The sequence below is a fragment of the Rhea americana genome, unplaced genomic scaffold (assembly GCF_003343005.1).
Source record: "Rhea americana isolate MKP2758 unplaced genomic scaffold, rheAme1 scaffold_165, whole genome shotgun sequence".
In the NCBI taxonomy this organism is placed as follows: domain Eukaryota; kingdom Metazoa; phylum Chordata; class Aves; order Rheiformes; family Rheidae; genus Rhea; species Rhea americana.
The window spans coordinates 340,073-357,739 of NW_028185761.1; the positions used below are offsets into that span (position 1 = coordinate 340,073).

Here is a 17,667-nt window from a genome sequence, read left to right on the forward strand (position 1 = left end):
GGTTTGAAAGAGATGGAGGACTTGGGGGGGGGGGGTCAAGGCAGGACTGTGTGACCCGCAATGGAGAAAAGTCACTGTTACCATCTTTTGCAGGTCTTGCTTTCTTTATCCAGTCTGTCAGGTGTCTGACAAAGTCGAAGAAGAAATCTCCCTCAGGCACACTGATGACCTGAGGGGCACAACACACAGTCACGAAGGCTGATCATGCAGTGAGTGGCTCAGGCAGGGCTGGCCGTAGCCTCATCTCCTGTAGGTGCTGCTCACTGCTTTATTCCCATTAGAATGATGTGTTAAAAACCAGCAATGTGAGAAAGCCACTGCCAACACCTCACTCTTCCTATAAGTCCTGTCTCTACTTAGAGCTAAGAAGCTCTAAGTTTTTCTTAGTTAGCCTGTCTTTATAAACCCATTTCAGCAACAATCTGCCTTTTCTACTTGTTTCCTGATGGCCCCTATCTCCTTCACCCAGAATCAATGCAACGTCACAGGGACAGCTACTTGATGGGAGCCAACTGACCTGACTGCTACATCTGGCAGTTTCACTGTACTCTGCTATGGACCTTACAGAGAATGTCCTTAATATTCAACTAATACAAAATATTACTGAGTCCTTAGGAAATAAATCTGCCTCTTGCCTCACTCAGGACCATCTCAGAAATGCAATGGGCTGCAATTACTGTGCGCGATCCTGCACACAGGGAGGTGCTTGTTGGATCTCTAGGTCAGCATGGACACAATGGGCTGTTACAGTGCCAGCGTCATGTGTTAATACCATCTGCTCTGAAACCAGGAGAACTTTGCCTGGCAACTCCTGGCACCTCTTATCATCACTGACCTACTGTGGGACTACAGTTAGTAGGAGCAGGATGCATCTGCCTGAACAGATTTCTGTGGTCTGCACCAAGATCTACCTCTGACTGACTAGGATGACCCATGCTCCTGTTTTAAGATCTTTTAGATGACAGCCATGCTGTAAGCTATGGCTGCAGCACTGCAGACCCCAGCTGTAGTAAGCTGCATCTGACTTAGAAAGGCCAAACTGCTTGCAGAGAAAGGCACCTCACCCATAAGTGAGCAGAGAGCTCTGGCTCCACCAGTGTACACCCTCTGGGGGCTGGGTCACCGGAAATGCCATGCAGCACCATGTGCCTCATGGCCACCCCCACCTCTGTGTGGGTCACTCACCTTGTCAGAGATTTTGACAAAGAGGCTGAAACCCTCAGAGGACTTTAGGAGCAGCCTGTTGGAGATGTTCTGGCAGAAATCCTTGGCTTTTGTACTGGACTCCACCTCAAATGCCTACAAAGAAAGGAAGAGCCTCATCTCTGCTACTTCAAGAGTAATTTCCACTCTGTGCTCTCTTTAAGGAACCTGAGGCTTAGATGTGCTAAGCGATTCAGCCACCCACCTCCAGTAAAATCAGTGACATTATGTTTAGTGACTCTGCGCATGGGAAGAGACATTTGCAGAGGTTCAGCCGTGCTGCTTCTGTATAATTGTGCCTTGTGATGCTATATTCTGTGCTGGTTTACCCAGGGCTCCCTAGGCAACACAAGAGATTTTYCTCATCTAAAAGTTAGGAGTTAAAGCCATTTGTTTAGGAGAGAGACAGATACCTCCAGGCTGATTTGTCCCAGTGTTTCTCCACTGACTATGAGGGAGCCCAGATGCCTGGCTTATACCTAGTGCCTGACTTGTGGATTGCTGAAGAGAGGGAAAAGACTCCTACTTTATATAGGGGAAGTGATACCTGAAGGACTGTCCCACCTGAATGCAGGACCCAGCCCCTGTTTTGCATTCTGAACTGTGSTCTGCATTTACATCCTCTCAGCTTTGCTCTGGCCACTTAAAGAGGTTCTGGATATGACCCAGCATCACTGAACACCAACAGCACTGAAGCACSAGGCCAGTCTGTTATGGGAGGTGGAACATGGGTGCTGGTGGTTTAGGCTAGCAGAGTCATGCATGTGGTGGGCAGACGCTTAGATGCTGGTGCATGTCATACCAGAGTGATGCTGCTCTCTGCCAATCAACCTGGGTGACTGTCAGTGCCAAAGGGACTGCAGCAAACCCAGCCGAGTGCAGAAGACTCCGCTGCTTGAGAGAGCTTGTGAGAGCTACTGGCTCTCACACAGACGTATGTCTATAAATCAGTCTCATGTTACTGCTGGTCACATAGAAAAAGAAAAATTCAAAGTGATGAGAAATCCCAGCAGATCTCTCATCTCTCCATCATAGATTAATAAGAGCTTGAGCAGGTGCTGGAGAGGAGAGGAATTGCCCTTTCTCCTCCATAAATGTGCACAGCTTTGCACATACATCCAGTTTGAAATACAAGAATGTAGATGTGCCCATTGACATGAGGGAAGAGATAAAGGTGTACCTGACTGGAAGGCTAAACAGCATGAGAGAGTGGTACCTGCAAGATATGCATACCTACTCTGGCATCAGTGCAACCAGCTGCCTTGTTAGTGTGTAARATGCTTAATGAGAAGCTCCTGAGTACAGGTATCAGGATTTCTGTGTCATCTCGGGTCAGGAGAACAAGGAGTGATTCCAGCTAGCTGCTCACTGGTGCTGCCAGAGCTGCATCCCTGACCAGCTCCTGGGGAGCTCCGTCACGGTACTCAGCTGGGTATGGGTGGACAGACGATGCCTGTCAGTCTAGGCTCCAACGACTGATGGGCAAAGTTATAGACCCTGTGAGGAAGACGAACCCACCCAGTTTCCCTCTCACTGGCATCACACTAAAAATCTTCCAACAAATGCTGACACAGCACTCACACCTTGAAAAGGTGAGTCACAGTGAATCAAACTCCTGTCCTTGGTTCTCAGCTGGTCCAGGTAGAAAAGGATGGGCCATCCTGACACYACCCTGGTCCAGAGCCTTCTGAGAAGGCTGACTTTTTTTCTGAATCAGAACAAATATTGGCCTGTTTTGTGCTTTTAGTAAGAAAATTGACCRATCTTGACAGGAATTAAAAACTTCCTTCTCCCTCTTTTACCTCATCGGTGTCATCAGGGAAGTAAACTTTGTGGAAGATTTGRGTAGTTTTGTGTTGAATTGCTTCCACTTCTACAAGATGGGGTGGGTACTTCCTGGAGCCATTCCTGCAAAACAGGAGGTGACACGGCATCAGCCAGTGTACTCCACCTCACATCCTTTAGTTCAGCTTGGTTGAATGCAGAGAGATGTTGCAACATTTCAATGTTTCTGCACCCCCCCATTACTTAAATGTCTCTTATTCATATTCTCTCATATATGTGTGGAGCCTGTGACATGGGCAGGATCAGGTAGGACTTTTGGTGCCATACCTCAGTGCTTTCTGGAGTCTCTGGATGCAGTCTGCTGCCAAAGGGTGATGCTTCCGGGACTGCAGGAACCTCTGGACATGGGGCAGGAGAATGTTACTTGGAGGGAAAAGGCCTGTACACAACCACAACAGCTCCCAGCCTTTCTCTTCACTGTACCTAAATGAGAAGAGACCCGCAGGAAGAAAAGTAATCGCTCACTGCATGGACATGGCTCTGTGCTTTGTTGTGACGTTAGTGCTGAGAAAGGAGACACTGGCTGGAGGTACAAATGGTGGGCTATAGAGGAGGTGGAAAATGGGACATTCAGGCTCTGGACCCAAGGGACTGGAGGAGCTTCAATGCAGCCAGCTGATGCTGAATTTAAATGGGCTTCATGACATCTACCTAAGTGGGAAGGTCAGATCCAGACAGAAGATGACTGGTTTGATTAGAGATTTGCCAGCACAGGGATGGAGGATAGTCCTGAAATTGCGCTGGACACAAGGCTCACCTGATCTACAGAAAGCTAGTTGGGACTTTAAAACCAAATCATACCMAGTGAGTTAAAATGACAGTCTTACAACTGGACAACACAAAAAAGATGGCTCTAACAGGCAGATATTATAACTACTSTCCCAGCAGCAATGGGCTGAGGAAACTATACGGAAGATGTCAGTGTCTCCCCGCTGCTCAGCACCCCACGTCCAGGACTGCTTTACCCAACACAAACCGCTGACTCTTACTTGATGTGATTGTCTGTGAGCTGCTTTAGGGTCTGGCAGTAGATTTCATCCTTCAGGGGCTCAGCTTTCAAGGCACCTTCAAATATCTGGTCTGTCAGCTCATTGACGGAGCGAGTCCTTTTGGATGGATAGTCGCCCATATACTTCAGCACAGGTGGGAGCAGCAGAAGTCAAGGATTGTCTAACTGGGAGGTTTGGGTAAGCCATTCTGTTGACGATGTGATTAAAGAGTTCCTACACACAACTATGGAAGTGGCTGCATTTTGGTGGAGGGAGCAGAGTATATGGTAAAGGTGTTAAACTCCTTCAGGAGACTTYCAGTGAGCTCTCTCACTTTATCACRCACCAAGTAACCTTCTCAGATTGGAAACAATTGCTTTGGGGTTGGGATATAGGGTTGGGCCTAGGAAAGCTCTGCCTTTACTAAATTATCCAGCCGTACATGGAGCTGCCACTGAAAATGGTCAGATTTACACCTGGTGTCATTAGCCAGAGCTCTGGGGACACCAGTGGAAYTGCAGTTATGTAAACCAAACCAAATGAAGACCTTCACCATCACGCTGTATTGTAACTATTCTACATAACAAGAGGCCACAGTTTTCTGAATTGAAATGTCATAACACAGGGAAAGGGGCGGGAGAAAATTGCGAAAGYCCTCTTAATTTTTGCCAGGCCTTTTAATTTCTCCTATTATTATTTGCTATCAGGAGGAAATCAGTACTAGTAGCAATAGTGGTAGCACCAGTAATAGGCTTATAACAGCAGAACTATTAAAATTGTAAAATGTGGATCCTAGAGTCAAGCTCCACCAAAACATAAAGGCTACTTATAAAAGCTGGATCTATTTGAGGATAGGATTAGAGACCTTCAGGGCAAGCCTGGCATTCACAAATCCATGGGCCTGGATGGGATGCAYCCACGGGTACTGAGGGAGCTGGCGGATGTTGTTGCCAGGCTGCTCTCCATCATCTTGGAAAGGTCCTGGAGAACTGGAGAGGTGCCTGAGGACTGGAAGAAAGCCAATGTCACTCCAGTCTTCAAAAAGGGCAAGAAGGAGGACCCAGGCAACTACAGGCCAGTCAGCCTCACCTCCATCCCTGGAAAAGTGATGGAACAGCTCCTTCCGGATGTCATCTCCAGACATATGGAGGGAAAAGAAGGTGACCAGGAGTAGCCAGCMTGGATTCACCAARGGGAAATCCTGCTTAACCAACCTGATAGCCTTCYRTGATGGACTGACTGGCTGGGTGGATGATGGCAGAGCAGTGGACATTGTGTCCCTTGCCTTCAGCAAGGCTTTTGACACTGTCTCCCATMACATCCTCCTAGRSAAGCTCAGCAAGTATGGGTTAGATKWGTGGACAGTGAGGTGGAYTGAGAACTGGCTGAAAGGCAGAGCTCAGAGGSTCATCATCAGTGGTGCGGAGTCTAGTTGGAGGCCTGCGGCTAGTGGCRTCCCCCAGGGCTCAGTCCTGGGTCCCATCCTCTTCAACTTCATCATCAATGACCTGGATGAGGGGACAGAGTGCCTCCTCAGCCAGTCTGCTGATGGTGCCAAGCTGGGAGGAGTGGCTGATACACCCAAGGGCTGTGCTGCCATTCAGAGAGACCTGGACAGGCTGGAGAGTTAGGCGGAAAGGAACCTCCTGAGGTTCAACAAGGGCAAGTGCAGGGTCCTGCACCTAGGGAAAAGTAACCCTGGGCACTGGTACAAGCTGGGGTCTGCCCTTGTGGAGAGCAGCTCTGCAGAGAAGGACCTGGGAGTGCTGGTGGATGACAAGTTGACCATGAGCCAGCAATGTGCCCTTGTGGCCAAGGCGGCCAATGGTCTGCTGGRGTGCATTAGGAGACTGTTGGCAGCAGGTAGAGGGAGGTGATCCTGCCCCTACACTCAGCCCTGAAGGGAGGGTGTTAAGGGGACRGGGACAAACTCTTTCCAGTTGTCCCGTGTGACAGGACAAGAGGCAATGGGCAGAAATTGAAGCACAGGAAGTTCCGCCTGACCATGAGGGGGAATTTCTTCCCTGTGAGAGTGACAGAGCCCTGGAGCAGGTTGCCCAGAGAGGTTGTGGAGTCTTTTTGTCTGGAGATCTTCAAGGCCCGTCTGGATGCAACCCTGTCTACCATGCTGTAGATGACCCTGCTGAGCAGGGAGGTTGGACTAGATGATCTCCAGAGGTCCCTTTCAACCTTACTGAGTCTATTCTATCATTCTATGATGCATGTTGTACCAGAGCGATGCTGCTCTCTGCCAGTCAACCTGGCTGACTGTCAGTGCCAAAGGGACTGCAGCAAACCCAGCTGAGTGCAGAAGACTCCACTGCATTCCCAATGAAGAGGCCTGCAACCCTTTACAACAGATGCATCTTGGAGAGAGCCAGTTGAAGCAAGCCAAAACAGAGGTAGTAAGTTAACCACTAAGTAGTGCTGACTGGGAGGCCTCAATAACTTGCTCCCTGGTCCTTGTTACCCAGCTGTGCAGAACCCCTTGAATCCCAGGGATTTTTGAATCTAGAGTTCAGGATCAGACCCATCAACAAGTCTCTGTCACAAGATCAAAGCCTATTAGAGGGAACACAAGCCTTTGCATGGGCTTTGCTCAGGCCCCTAAACAGCCTCCTCAGCCTTTCATCTTCCAGACCTGTTGCCCCAGAGCTCTCCCAGGCAGTGGAAGGATATCAATGAAGGCCATGCAGGCTTCTTGGGACARTTCCTCGCTGCCTAAGATCTTCTTCAGCAGCGGCTGTTTGATGGGCTCGCGGGTGTAACACCACAGCTTGTCCTTCCCACGGCTCTTGGTAATCATGACCCGGCTCAGGGTGTGCTTGGGAGGTGGCCTGGTGGCAAAAGCAAAACAAAAGGAAAGGTGGTTACAGGGATAAAAGGCAATGGATGTGGCCAGAGCCTCACCTGTGAGGGCCGCTTACAACACTTGGCTAATGAACTGTTGCACTAAACAGCAATTCACAGTTTAGCAGATATCCAGATCCRATTCTGCCCAAAGATACCAACTTGTATTTTCCTAGGGCTCAGAAGGAAGGGTGATGGAGATGGATGGTCAGAGAGAGAGGCAGCAACAGTGGAGAGTATTGCCCAGTAGAGCAATCCTAGAGGGGAGGACACATCCCACARGATTTGGTCTGCCTCATCAGACCAACAGCCCATCTGAACGGGAGTGGGAATTTTGGTAAGCTGTATTCAGCAGTGGTGTGCACTTAAATCTTCAGAGCTGAGTTAAGAACTTCCTCACCTAAYTCACCTGTTGCGTATACAGTCTGATGCTATGGACGGGATCATAGAAGAGGAATATCACACTGCTAGTTTCACACCACCAAATTTCACACCACTACACCTACTCTGAGCCAATCTGAAGAAATCCTTCATAAAATCCTGTCTACAGAAAATTTACAGCTAAAATGCCATGTAGCAACCTGGAAGCTGCAGWTGTACAAAGTCATACTATGGGATATTTAAAGTCTTTTGCAGTAAYCACAAATTATGCTCTTGATTCCAAACTATCAGGAATTTGGCTGTTACTTCCTACACTTTTTGAAGATGGTTAAAAAAATTACCTAAAATAATCATAGGAAAATTCCTCCAAGGTATATGGTTTCACCCTCTCTTCACTGTCTGAAATTGCCAACTGGGAGGTTCTGATAACATCTTGTCGTTGGTCRGGGGTCATTGTGACCAGTGCCTGTGGGACAAATAGGTCTGTTACCAGATATATTTGAGATAAACAGATCCTGATGCATTTAGAGAGAAGAAGCAGATGCAAAATCAAAAGACTTGTGGTGAATGAATAAGATTAATCTAAGCTCTTTSGAAGGGCTTTTGACTTCCTCAGGCTTTGTATCGTACCGAATTGCGTCATCCCATAAGACAGCTTACCACAATCTCCAGTGGAGGCATGGTGACTGTAGGCAAGACGTAAACAGAATCTGTTGGGAAATCCCCTCTCTGCTTGGTCCGCTCGTTGAACCCATTAGCCCAGCCTGAGTTCATCACATGTTCTCCTGTATCCTGGTCCAGAACTATGAGGTCTCCTTTGAGGAAGCTGAGGAAACCAGATTCTTCTCCCACTGCAAGAAAGACAATCATTTTTTTTCCTATTTTTTCCTTCAAATCCCTTTGGAGTAATTATTCAGTCTACCTATTTGCCACTGGGCTGGATGATTTGCTTACCAGGGTTTGGGTTGTCTTGGAGAGTGACTACATACTTGGATCTTTTCCTTAGTCCTTCAAGGAAGGTCACCACGAGGTCCCGGATGTCCTCTGCATTGTTGGAGGTGAAAGTRTATTCATCRCCTTTAATGGTGGCCAAAGTGAAACTCTGCCCTTGCAGCTTTCCCCCTCTAGGATACATTTTCACAGGAGACACAAAGAAGAAAGATAACAGCATCAACAGATAGAGGCAAAGCCTAGAAAATGACTGGTTTAAGGTGAGATCACCAGCTAAGCCTGTTCCTCCTTACCTGCTGCTTGACACAGCTGTGATCTCTGGGAAAGAGAGCTCTAAGAGAACCTGCTCCTGTTCATCCACAAAATACACCCCTGTCCAGTTGACAGCTACAATCACATCGTTTTTAGGCAGGCTTGGCCCTGAATTGAAGAAAAGACAGACGATCAATACATAAAAGGTCCTAAGATACCGAAAATGTGTGTGTATCAAATGAGGATGCAATGGCCAAAAAAATCAGTGTTATCTTTAATAAGAAAAATAGTGGCAGATTCATAGCTTGAGCCATTCCTAACCAGAATGCACCAAAAGGAATAAAACTTCTGGAAAAGACCAGCTACCAAATCTATGACCTGCTTCCATGTGGGAAGTCTAACTCTCCTTGCTTTGCTGCTGGCTATGTCCCAGGAATGTATTCCACTGACTCACCTGAGAATTTGAAGGCTTCGTAAAATCGAGAAAACAGTAAAGGCCACTTGAAACGTGCAAAATCCACCACTTCTTCCTTGACTTTTTTGGGGTCTGTTCTCTTCTGAGTATAAATTCCCTACAGACAAAGCAAACCAAACCATCATGAAGCATAAACCCAGCTATGGCCAGGAAGATAGCATACGGAAAATGCTGAAACATGGAAAYATTGAAATATAGCCAGTTCATGTCATCTGAAGATGCTGGAACCAGTATTAATTTAAGTCTCAGAATAAGGTTAAGGGCAAAAAGAATCCTACAGGAACAAGTAATAGGCTGGACAAAGTCCYGGAAAATGTATGGCTCACAGAAGAGGGTATTTCCACTCTGGGAATGCTGGGCAAGCATCTAGAATGACCAATTTGGGTGGAATTCATTTCCACCAACTTTAGATTTCCCTAATAKAGGTGTCTACTTCTCACCTTGCCAGTGATATCTAGCCCTTAAGCACAGGCATCTAGTTTCATTTAGGTCATCCTTGGATACYTGAGACTTCTGCATGTAGCTGACAGGTCTGACTGAGGACCTGCAAATCCAGGTGTTTCTAGAGCAGGTATACTCCAAGCATCTATGTTTAAGCAACTGAACTGAACCCCTGAATTGAGCCCCTGAATCTCCATTGATTGTTATGGGAGAGGAGGCACCTACATTTAGGTGTCTTAACCTGGAGATGGATCCTGCCTTTAAATGCCTGGATGACCCACCCTCATGGTGGTAATGAGTTATGGAAGTTGTGAGGTCTGATTACGCTCTGGGACARTGTCACAAATAGTCTTAGGGAAGTCAGGAAGGCTTTACCCAGCACCTGGCATCATAGGGACCTGACATTAAATGAGGACATGAGCCACCACTGTAACACAATCAGTAACAGCATAATCCTGTGAAACAGGAACAAAATCCCAGAGATGGAACTTTGCTTCTTATAATGAATCTCTGCGGTTTGTCTTCATCTGTCAGATCTCTCCTCAAAACCATTGGTAATGCTGAACACGGCTAGTGCAGAATCTGCCCTTTCCCTTTGYTTTAGCTTCAGGGAAGGCCAAGAGCTGAGCTTTGGAGGCTGACATATGTTTAAAGGGCACATGAAGCTACTAAAGCATGCCTTGGCCCTTTCCTGATGATCTATGTCCCCACCTTTTTATGTGCGGCTATGATGAGCTGAGCCCATTTCTCCACTGTTTTTGAAGCTGTGATCTCCCTGTCTGGGATGTAGGATGGAATTAGATTTAGCAGCCTTTCCAGCACCATCTCTGATCCATAGTCCACATAGTACTGTTGGGAAGCCAGTTCTGCCAGRTCTTCTTCCTGTGGGAGCAAAACAAGCCAACATAATGCAGTCATCAAACCACTCAGCCCCAACCTCTGTGCCCYGTATCTCAGGGACTCCTTTGTGAAGGCAGGATGTATTGCTGCTTCAGATTAGGGTGGGGACTCTTCCTTTCAGTCGAGATTCATTGGTGTTTTAGGCAAGTCTGAAGCTCAGGAGATTGATCCTGTGCTGTCCCAAATGATAGTTGCTATGAATAGCTCTTCAATGGATAGCAGGAAAGATTATAAACTCTTCTTCTGCTGCAAACATTCATTAAAGGGCTTTAATACTTCCCCTGTGCTCTTACATCCTTTAGACTAACACAGTTAAACAACAGCACATGCTGAATGCAGGTAAAGACCTTACATGGGCCATGACATCACCTCTTTGGCCACATTAGTAGAGCAATCTGTTCGCTTCATTTGCTGGCAGTGCTGTTTGCATGTGAAAACTGTAAGCTAAGACTAAGCCACATGCAGCCTCATGCAAGCCTGTATAGTGTGAGGACACGTTTATCTCTATCTTTCTTTGAAATTCCATCTGCTCCTGATGCCTGCAGTTGGCAATGGGTAATTTTGCTATGGTAAACAGAGCTTAGTGGTTGTAAAGGGTGTGGATCCACCATTTCTAGAGAAGTTCAGCAATTGAAGTGCCTGAGCATGCTGCAGAACTTCACTTTGTAAAATGTCTGATGGTCCAGCAATGTTCCAAGCACTTTAGGGTGAATAATAGAGCTACTGAGATGATGATAGTGTAGGGAGACCAGGAGCAAAAGAAGGGGAGAAATAAGAAGGGGCAGGACTTCAGATAGGATAAAAGAGCTGATGYTAATGCAATAGTGATAGAAAAAGATGCTTTAACTCCCAGGATACTTAGTCTGTACTGAACCACAGGAGAACAGCTAAGTGCTGGGGAAAAGAGATATCTTGGATTCCACTCCTGGATGATTTCAAAACAAGACAAAATGTGGCGGACACTGACTGAGGTTTGGATCACTCTTGAGATGCTCATTTCAGTGAGAGTGACATAATTCTGCAAGTTCTTAAAGACTCTAGGGGCTTAAATTTCTACTGCTAATGTACCCTCATCGTATGGCTGTACTACTGGATTGCAGTGCATGGTGTAAATTCTGCTATCTTGAAACACATTGCTCATGTCTAAACCCTAGTAGGATTCTTAGACTATGAGCCTGTGTATTCTCAATCTGGTCAGCATGCCTGTGGGCCTCAACCTGAGGCTGACAGATGAGAAGATCATTGATTTTCCCATCCAAAAGCCAACAGTGGAGAGTATTTATGCAGCACATGGGAATCTCTGATCTCTCCCTAGCCAAGAGGATCTGACCCTATAGTTCCCAGTTCCCAGGTGAATAACATAATCCCCAAGCTAGTGAGTGTTCAGTGAAGAAAGTCTCTTATCTCCTTTGGTGGAACCTATTTCACCATTCAGGAGATATACATTGGACCGGAGCAGTTGGGCATTTGACTTGGATTAGGGAAATATTTGCTCATTCATCTTCAGTGGGAGGTGATTGCAAATTTCTTAGAAGTTGAACTTTGGCTCTTAATGAGGCAAGAACATCATTTKTGGTAAGGCCTGTCTCAGTAAGCAGAATGCCACATTCCCACTGTAGCATTTCAGTGCTGCCCAAGAAAGAGCTGGTGCTGCTATGGACACTTACTTTGTCACACCGATACTCCCCAAACTTCACACCCCGGACAATCTGTTGGTAAATGAGATTCGTGGCCACATTGTCCTCACTTGGGTTGTGCCAAGGAGTGAAGATCTCCTTCCTGAAGAAGAGCCGCCAAGGTGCATTGCGCTCCTGTGCTCCCTGCTCTTTGGCGTAYTGCTCGCACTGAGACACAGCATCCATCACATGGTCATTGCCACTCCCCAGTGAAGAGACCTAGATGGAAAAGGGAGGATTCGTCTGGCTAAATCTTGACATCTTTAGATAGAGCTATCCACATCTGAGACATTCATCTAGGCTTCCTCTATAGCCATCGAATCTTTTACATCAACATAATTGAGTGAGAGATACCACTCTAGAGCAACTATAGCCATTCTATTTTGAGCCCCAGTTTCCAAGGCCAAAGTGAAAGGAGAAGATTAATGTGACTTATCAAAGCCAAAGGTCCAGTTTTTCATATGGTGCTTTGAAACACTCTGTTWAAAAGTCACAGACTTGGATCCAAACATGCTAAGCATCAAAAAAACCCAGAAGAAAAAGCCTGCCCTGGTTTGTCTTCCTCATGTCAGAGCCTGGCACTAGGCCCTTAAGGACTCTGCCTTCTCTGAGTGAACTTCCCAGAAAGAATGGCCACATATTCCTCAAAAGAGACCAAGAAGTATAAACCACTTCCTTCTCCATTCACAGGTAGAGGTCGCTACTTAAGGAGGAGAGAACATACTCCAACCTCTTACACCGCAGCTATGGGAATAATTATGCTTCATTGAATTGCAAATATTGTCTCATCTGATGAAGGTCTATTTTTCCTTCTCATGTKCATTCACCTTTATTTTTATGGAATTGCTGAAGAAATGCATTTTTTTACTTTAAATAATTTGGCATAAGTTCCAATGAAGGTATGATAACTTGRTTTTTAGCTCATTTTACTAGCTTAATTTCAACCACTAGTTTTTCTATGCACATTAAATGTGGTTGGTCTCTTGCATAAAAATMTACACTGCTTTGTTTTTATTGGAAATTCAATTCTAGTTAATTTTCCTGGGTTAAGAGAATAGAATCATAAAATAAAGTAGGTTGGAAGGGACCTATGGAGGTTTCTGGTCCATCCTGCTTCGAGCAGGTCCATCTCAGATCAGGTTGCTCAGTGCCTTGTCTTGTTGGGTCCTGAATATCTTCAAGGATGGAGATCTCACAGTCTCCCTGAGTCCCTATTCCAGTGTTCAGCTACCCTCGTTGTGAAAATCATACCAGCATCTGCACAGTAGAAATGTTTCTTCCCGACATTGAGGCTGCTATTTGCTCAGAGTGCAGGGTCATTCTGTCCTCTGAAAAATACATGGCAGCAAGAAGAATTTCCTCCCTCTTTTATAGAGATAGTCAAAAGTGTAATTGAAGACATACCTTGTCAAACAGTGCGATGTAAAGCGAAAACCCAAATCGGTCCTTCAGGCTGATTTTGTCAGCAAGAGAATTACAGAGCTCTTTAGCAGTTGTTGCAGAATCTGTCAGCAGGGTTTTTGTTGTCCCATCCATAAACGTGACAGGCAGCATGATGGGTTTCTTGGACTTGGTTGCCTAATGGATTGAAGTCAAACTTTATAAAGGCATATGAATTTCAACCCCATCTACACTATTTGCATATGTACTCTTGCCCCTCAACAGTGGTAAACCCTGATTTCACTCACTGGCTGCATTTCAATACTACTGTAACGTACTCCTCAACAAGATAATGCATGGTCAGCCAGAGGAAGCACTTGGAAATCCCAGATTTTTTTATTTAAAGCAATCAATTATGAAAGTGTCTAGCTCAGCAAATCCAGGCATGCCTGGATATGCTCCTGGGCATTGAAACACAACTCTCTGTGCAGGTAAACTAGCACAACAAACTATCAAATATGGCCTCAGTGCCTGAGAGTATGCTCAAGCACATTTAATTTACAAGTATTGACATAACCTAAGGGATGATCTTCAACATGCTCAAGAGCAAGGGTTGGATACATAAGGAATGAAATATTTTARAAATACCTGAAAATTTTTGAAAGAAACAGGCATTTTGTCGTGCAACTTTCTGTCCTGCCAGAGGTGARCTTTGTGTCTTAGCAAAGTGCACAAGCCTTGCACCCTACTTGGCTGGGAGTGGGGATGAAGGGGCTCTTACCTGCAGTTCCAGCCAGCTTGGAGGCTGTGTCCTTGTCCCGTTGGCAAAYGTCCGCCGCAGCCTCTCTTCACAGTAGGGAGCATAACCAGGGGGGCCTCCATTGATAAAATTCCTTAAATACTGTTTGCAGTAAGAAATGCATTGATTAGACCATCAGCTGTAGAAACCAAACATTTTCAAGGGTTCCAAAGAAAGAAAAAAAACCCAATGACTTATTGAAGAAAAACCTTGCTGGGACTGTTAAAGGCAGTGATACTACTCAAGGCTCAGGATGTTCTTCAACCACACTGTTGGATRCTGGCAGAGATGATGATGGCAAGACAACAAGAACAAGACAAGGCAACAACTTGCCTTGTTCTTATACTGCATGTTATTGGCCTCAGTGGAGATAAGATCTTAGGCTAGATGGATCTCTGATCGAAGCCAGCGCAGCTGCCTTTATGTTCYTGTTATTGCTGCCATTAATTTCGATGTCTGTATTTTAAAGATAAGCCATATAACATGTTATTGAGCATAAGCCAAAAAGAAGGGAGTGAAGGAAAAGACCTACAAGTAATGATCAAGGGGAACTGTAAGCAAATACCACTTTTAGAATATTTAGCTGCCAACATAAAAGGTACTTTGCAACTACATTTTTCTTCAGTTCAATTCAATTACATTTTGTTACTTAGATTTTAACACATATTTTAAATAGCCTAAACCGGAATTTGAAGCATTTCATTGTATGTTAAAAATGCAACCACTTTATTGTAAAGAAAATAAAACCCAATAACTTCCCCAACATGACACTGAAAATATTTCATAAATATCTTGGCCAAAGAYTTCTAAAATAAAGCTAAGATTAATAGTTCTGTAAATCTTATCTTTTAGAGAAACTTCATAGRTAGTTACATTGTTATTTGAAAGAAAAGTACAAAGAATTGGAGTGCTAATGTGCCTTGACCCCTGCTTGGAATATGATTTACTAAGGCTTTCTAGCACATATAGGAGCCTAGGTGTGCCCTTCATATTAGGAGGCAGACATATGGAAAACATATCCAAGTCTGCTCCACTATTAGCTAAATTGTACTCAAAATGTTTAGCTCTAACTGACATTTTCCAAGGTTGTGGAACAACTTCCAGGCATAACAATCTCCTTTTCAGGAACTTTTCTGCTACGAAAGTTAGATCCTGATACAGGTTTCATGAAGAAAGTAATCAGATGYCTGACACAACATTCGCTGTACACTTTCACCACAAGAAAGAACTCAGCACAGAAATGCTAAAAATATTTAGCTTTTGATGTTCTTAAGTGTTTTTCTGTCTGTTAAAGTGGTGGTGGATCATTGTTGCTAAATGACCAGCCAGGGCATCAGTTAGAAAAGATGCGAGATTAACAAAACGTCTACTGGCTGATAATCACCATGTGGCTATCTTTTATTGGATTGCAGCAATTGCATGGCTAAAGTAAAAGCATGGGTCTGTAAACCCATGGTAAAGCAGATGTCGGCTGACAGCTAACATGGCACTAATAGGTTAAGAATAGGAGAGTGATGTCTAGCACTGACGTGGAGTTAGTGACCCAGCCCAGATCAGATTGGAATAGGTGGCCTGGATTAATGTAACTTCAAAACAGAAGTGTTYGCTGAAATCCAACAAACTCTGAATATTCCTCTGCATTTCACACACACAAAAAAAGTGAATCCGGATGGGAATGTAATGGATGGAGGCAGGATTAACATTTCACTGGGAGAACGCTTTATCTCAGAATACCCTGGCTGCTATTGCAAGCTGGCAGGTGTTGATGACATCCCCATGGATAACTACAGTGACTTCGGAGGAGCTCGGAGAGCGCCCAGGTTGCTGCCCGTGTGTTGTGTGTTGGAGAGTAACTGCAGCGTGGTTTGCTGCAAGGAGTGCTTGCACTCAAACACGAATGGCCTCTGCTCAAGGACAGCCACCACGGGCTGCCCGTGAGGACACAGAAACTGTTTTGAAAGGTGACTTGGGSAGGACCCTGGCTCCAGATTGACCTCTGGGGGAGCCCGTCTTTTTCCATGTGCTATAAAGAGGAGATGGGTATCTGAAATTAGGTGCCCCAAGGTAAAAAGGTAGACCTACTGCCCAAGATTAATATGAGCAGAATTATCATAAACCTCCACAAAAGCTTTTGGGAGTATTGTCATATATTTCAGCACAGATTAGCACTTAGGGCAGAGTACATATTCAGGTCTTTAGAGTTATTCATAAATGATTTCCAAGAAGTGCTATACTTTCCTAAAATACGCTTTTACTATTAAAGATTTAAATYCACACGATCTCCTGTAACATACTGTCATTTCCAGACATAACTTAATTTCCTGCTACTTTGCTAGTGTTTTATCTTCCTTATTATATTTCCTATTGACAGGGCCTGGGGATGAAGGAAGAATTTCTATTCTTGGCTTCAACTCTTTGAGTACTAAGGACCAACTACCTGATCTGGTATCTGTGGGAATTAATAAAAACCTTGATCTCCAGCAGGCTTGGGAGAAGGCCCAGTCCATATACAATCTGAGAGGGAYGAAGGAAGTCCTGTCATGTCATGGCAATGCAAAGGCACAGTGTGGAGCTTGCTGCCCTGAGCCAGCCAGCCAGGATTAACTGGAACAGTCCCATGGGTGCTAGCCAGACTCCAGGTGTGTAACTCATTTAGAAGGCAGGCTGTTCAAACTGAGGAAAAAATACATGGATTTTGCCCAAGGGAAAAATAAAACCCTTAACAACAATCTGATTTGCAAGAGTGTCAGCCCCTTTGCGACTTCTGTTGATTTTATTCCTGCTGATCCATGGTACTTCTGAAGATAAAACATATTACATGGCATTTCCCACGTGGCTATTTGAAGAGTTGACATTGTGAATATAACACATGGTGGGGCAAGATCCAGCATGCAGAAAGCAACCATGCAAGCGTACTTCCAGGTAATTAAATCCCTTCTTTTCTATGTGCAATTTCTTATATTAAGTTATATTTATAATTAACTGTGTAGTACTGTTCTGTGCCAGATGTAGTAGAACAGATGCCTGAAATCATATGGGCAAATGCAGCAGGTGCTTGAATGAACACACTGTTTTTCTAATCTGTGTTGAAATTAGTCTTCTGAGGGACAGGGAAAGACAGAAAAATATAGGCCATTCTGGATATGTATAACTTGTAGCTTCCTACAACCATGTTTCCTAGCAGAAATCACTTAAACACATTTTGATCATCTTCATATATCTACAGTTCAGAAGGCTTCATCTGGATTTGTTGTCTAATTGTTCTAATCAGGACTTCTGTTACAGTGTGGACAGTGAGGTGGATTGAGAACTGGCTGAAAGGCAGAGCTCAGAGGCTCATCATCAGTGGCGTGGAGTCYAGTTGGAGGCCTGTGGCTAGTGGTGTCCCCCAGGGCTCAGTCCTGGGTCCCATCCTGTTCAACTTCATCATCAATGACCTGGATGAGGGGACAGAGTGCCTCCTCAGCAAATCTGCTGATGGTGCCAAGCTGGGAGGAGTGGCTGATACACCCAAGGGCTGTGCTG

General features: G+C 45.1%; 1 protein-coding gene across 1 annotated transcript in view; it reads right to left on the reverse strand.

The window, feature by feature from the left end:
* Positions 1-17,667, reverse strand: part of MYO7A (myosin VIIA) — a 73,315-nt gene that overhangs the window by 6,431 nt on the left and 49,217 nt on the right. The window contains exons 30-44 of the mRNA XM_085300539.1: positions 14,125-14,244; positions 13,368-13,541; positions 11,955-12,182; positions 10,099-10,269; positions 8,926-9,043; positions 8,513-8,639; positions 8,223-8,392; positions 7,929-8,119; positions 7,610-7,734; positions 6,717-6,874; positions 4,038-4,191; positions 3,316-3,471; positions 3,006-3,111; positions 1,186-1,299; positions 82-169 (exon numbers count right to left, since the gene is read on the reverse strand). Of these exons, the coding sequence (XP_085156665.1) occupies positions 82-169; positions 1,186-1,299; positions 3,006-3,111; positions 3,316-3,471; positions 4,038-4,191; positions 6,717-6,874; positions 7,610-7,734; positions 7,929-8,119; positions 8,223-8,392; positions 8,513-8,639; positions 8,926-9,043; positions 10,099-10,269; positions 11,955-12,182; positions 13,368-13,541; positions 14,125-14,244 (2,200 nt within the window). The remainder of the gene's footprint in view (positions 1-81; positions 170-1,185; positions 1,300-3,005; positions 3,112-3,315; positions 3,472-4,037; positions 4,192-6,716; positions 6,875-7,609; positions 7,735-7,928; positions 8,120-8,222; positions 8,393-8,512; positions 8,640-8,925; positions 9,044-10,098; positions 10,270-11,954; positions 12,183-13,367; positions 13,542-14,124; positions 14,245-17,667) is intronic.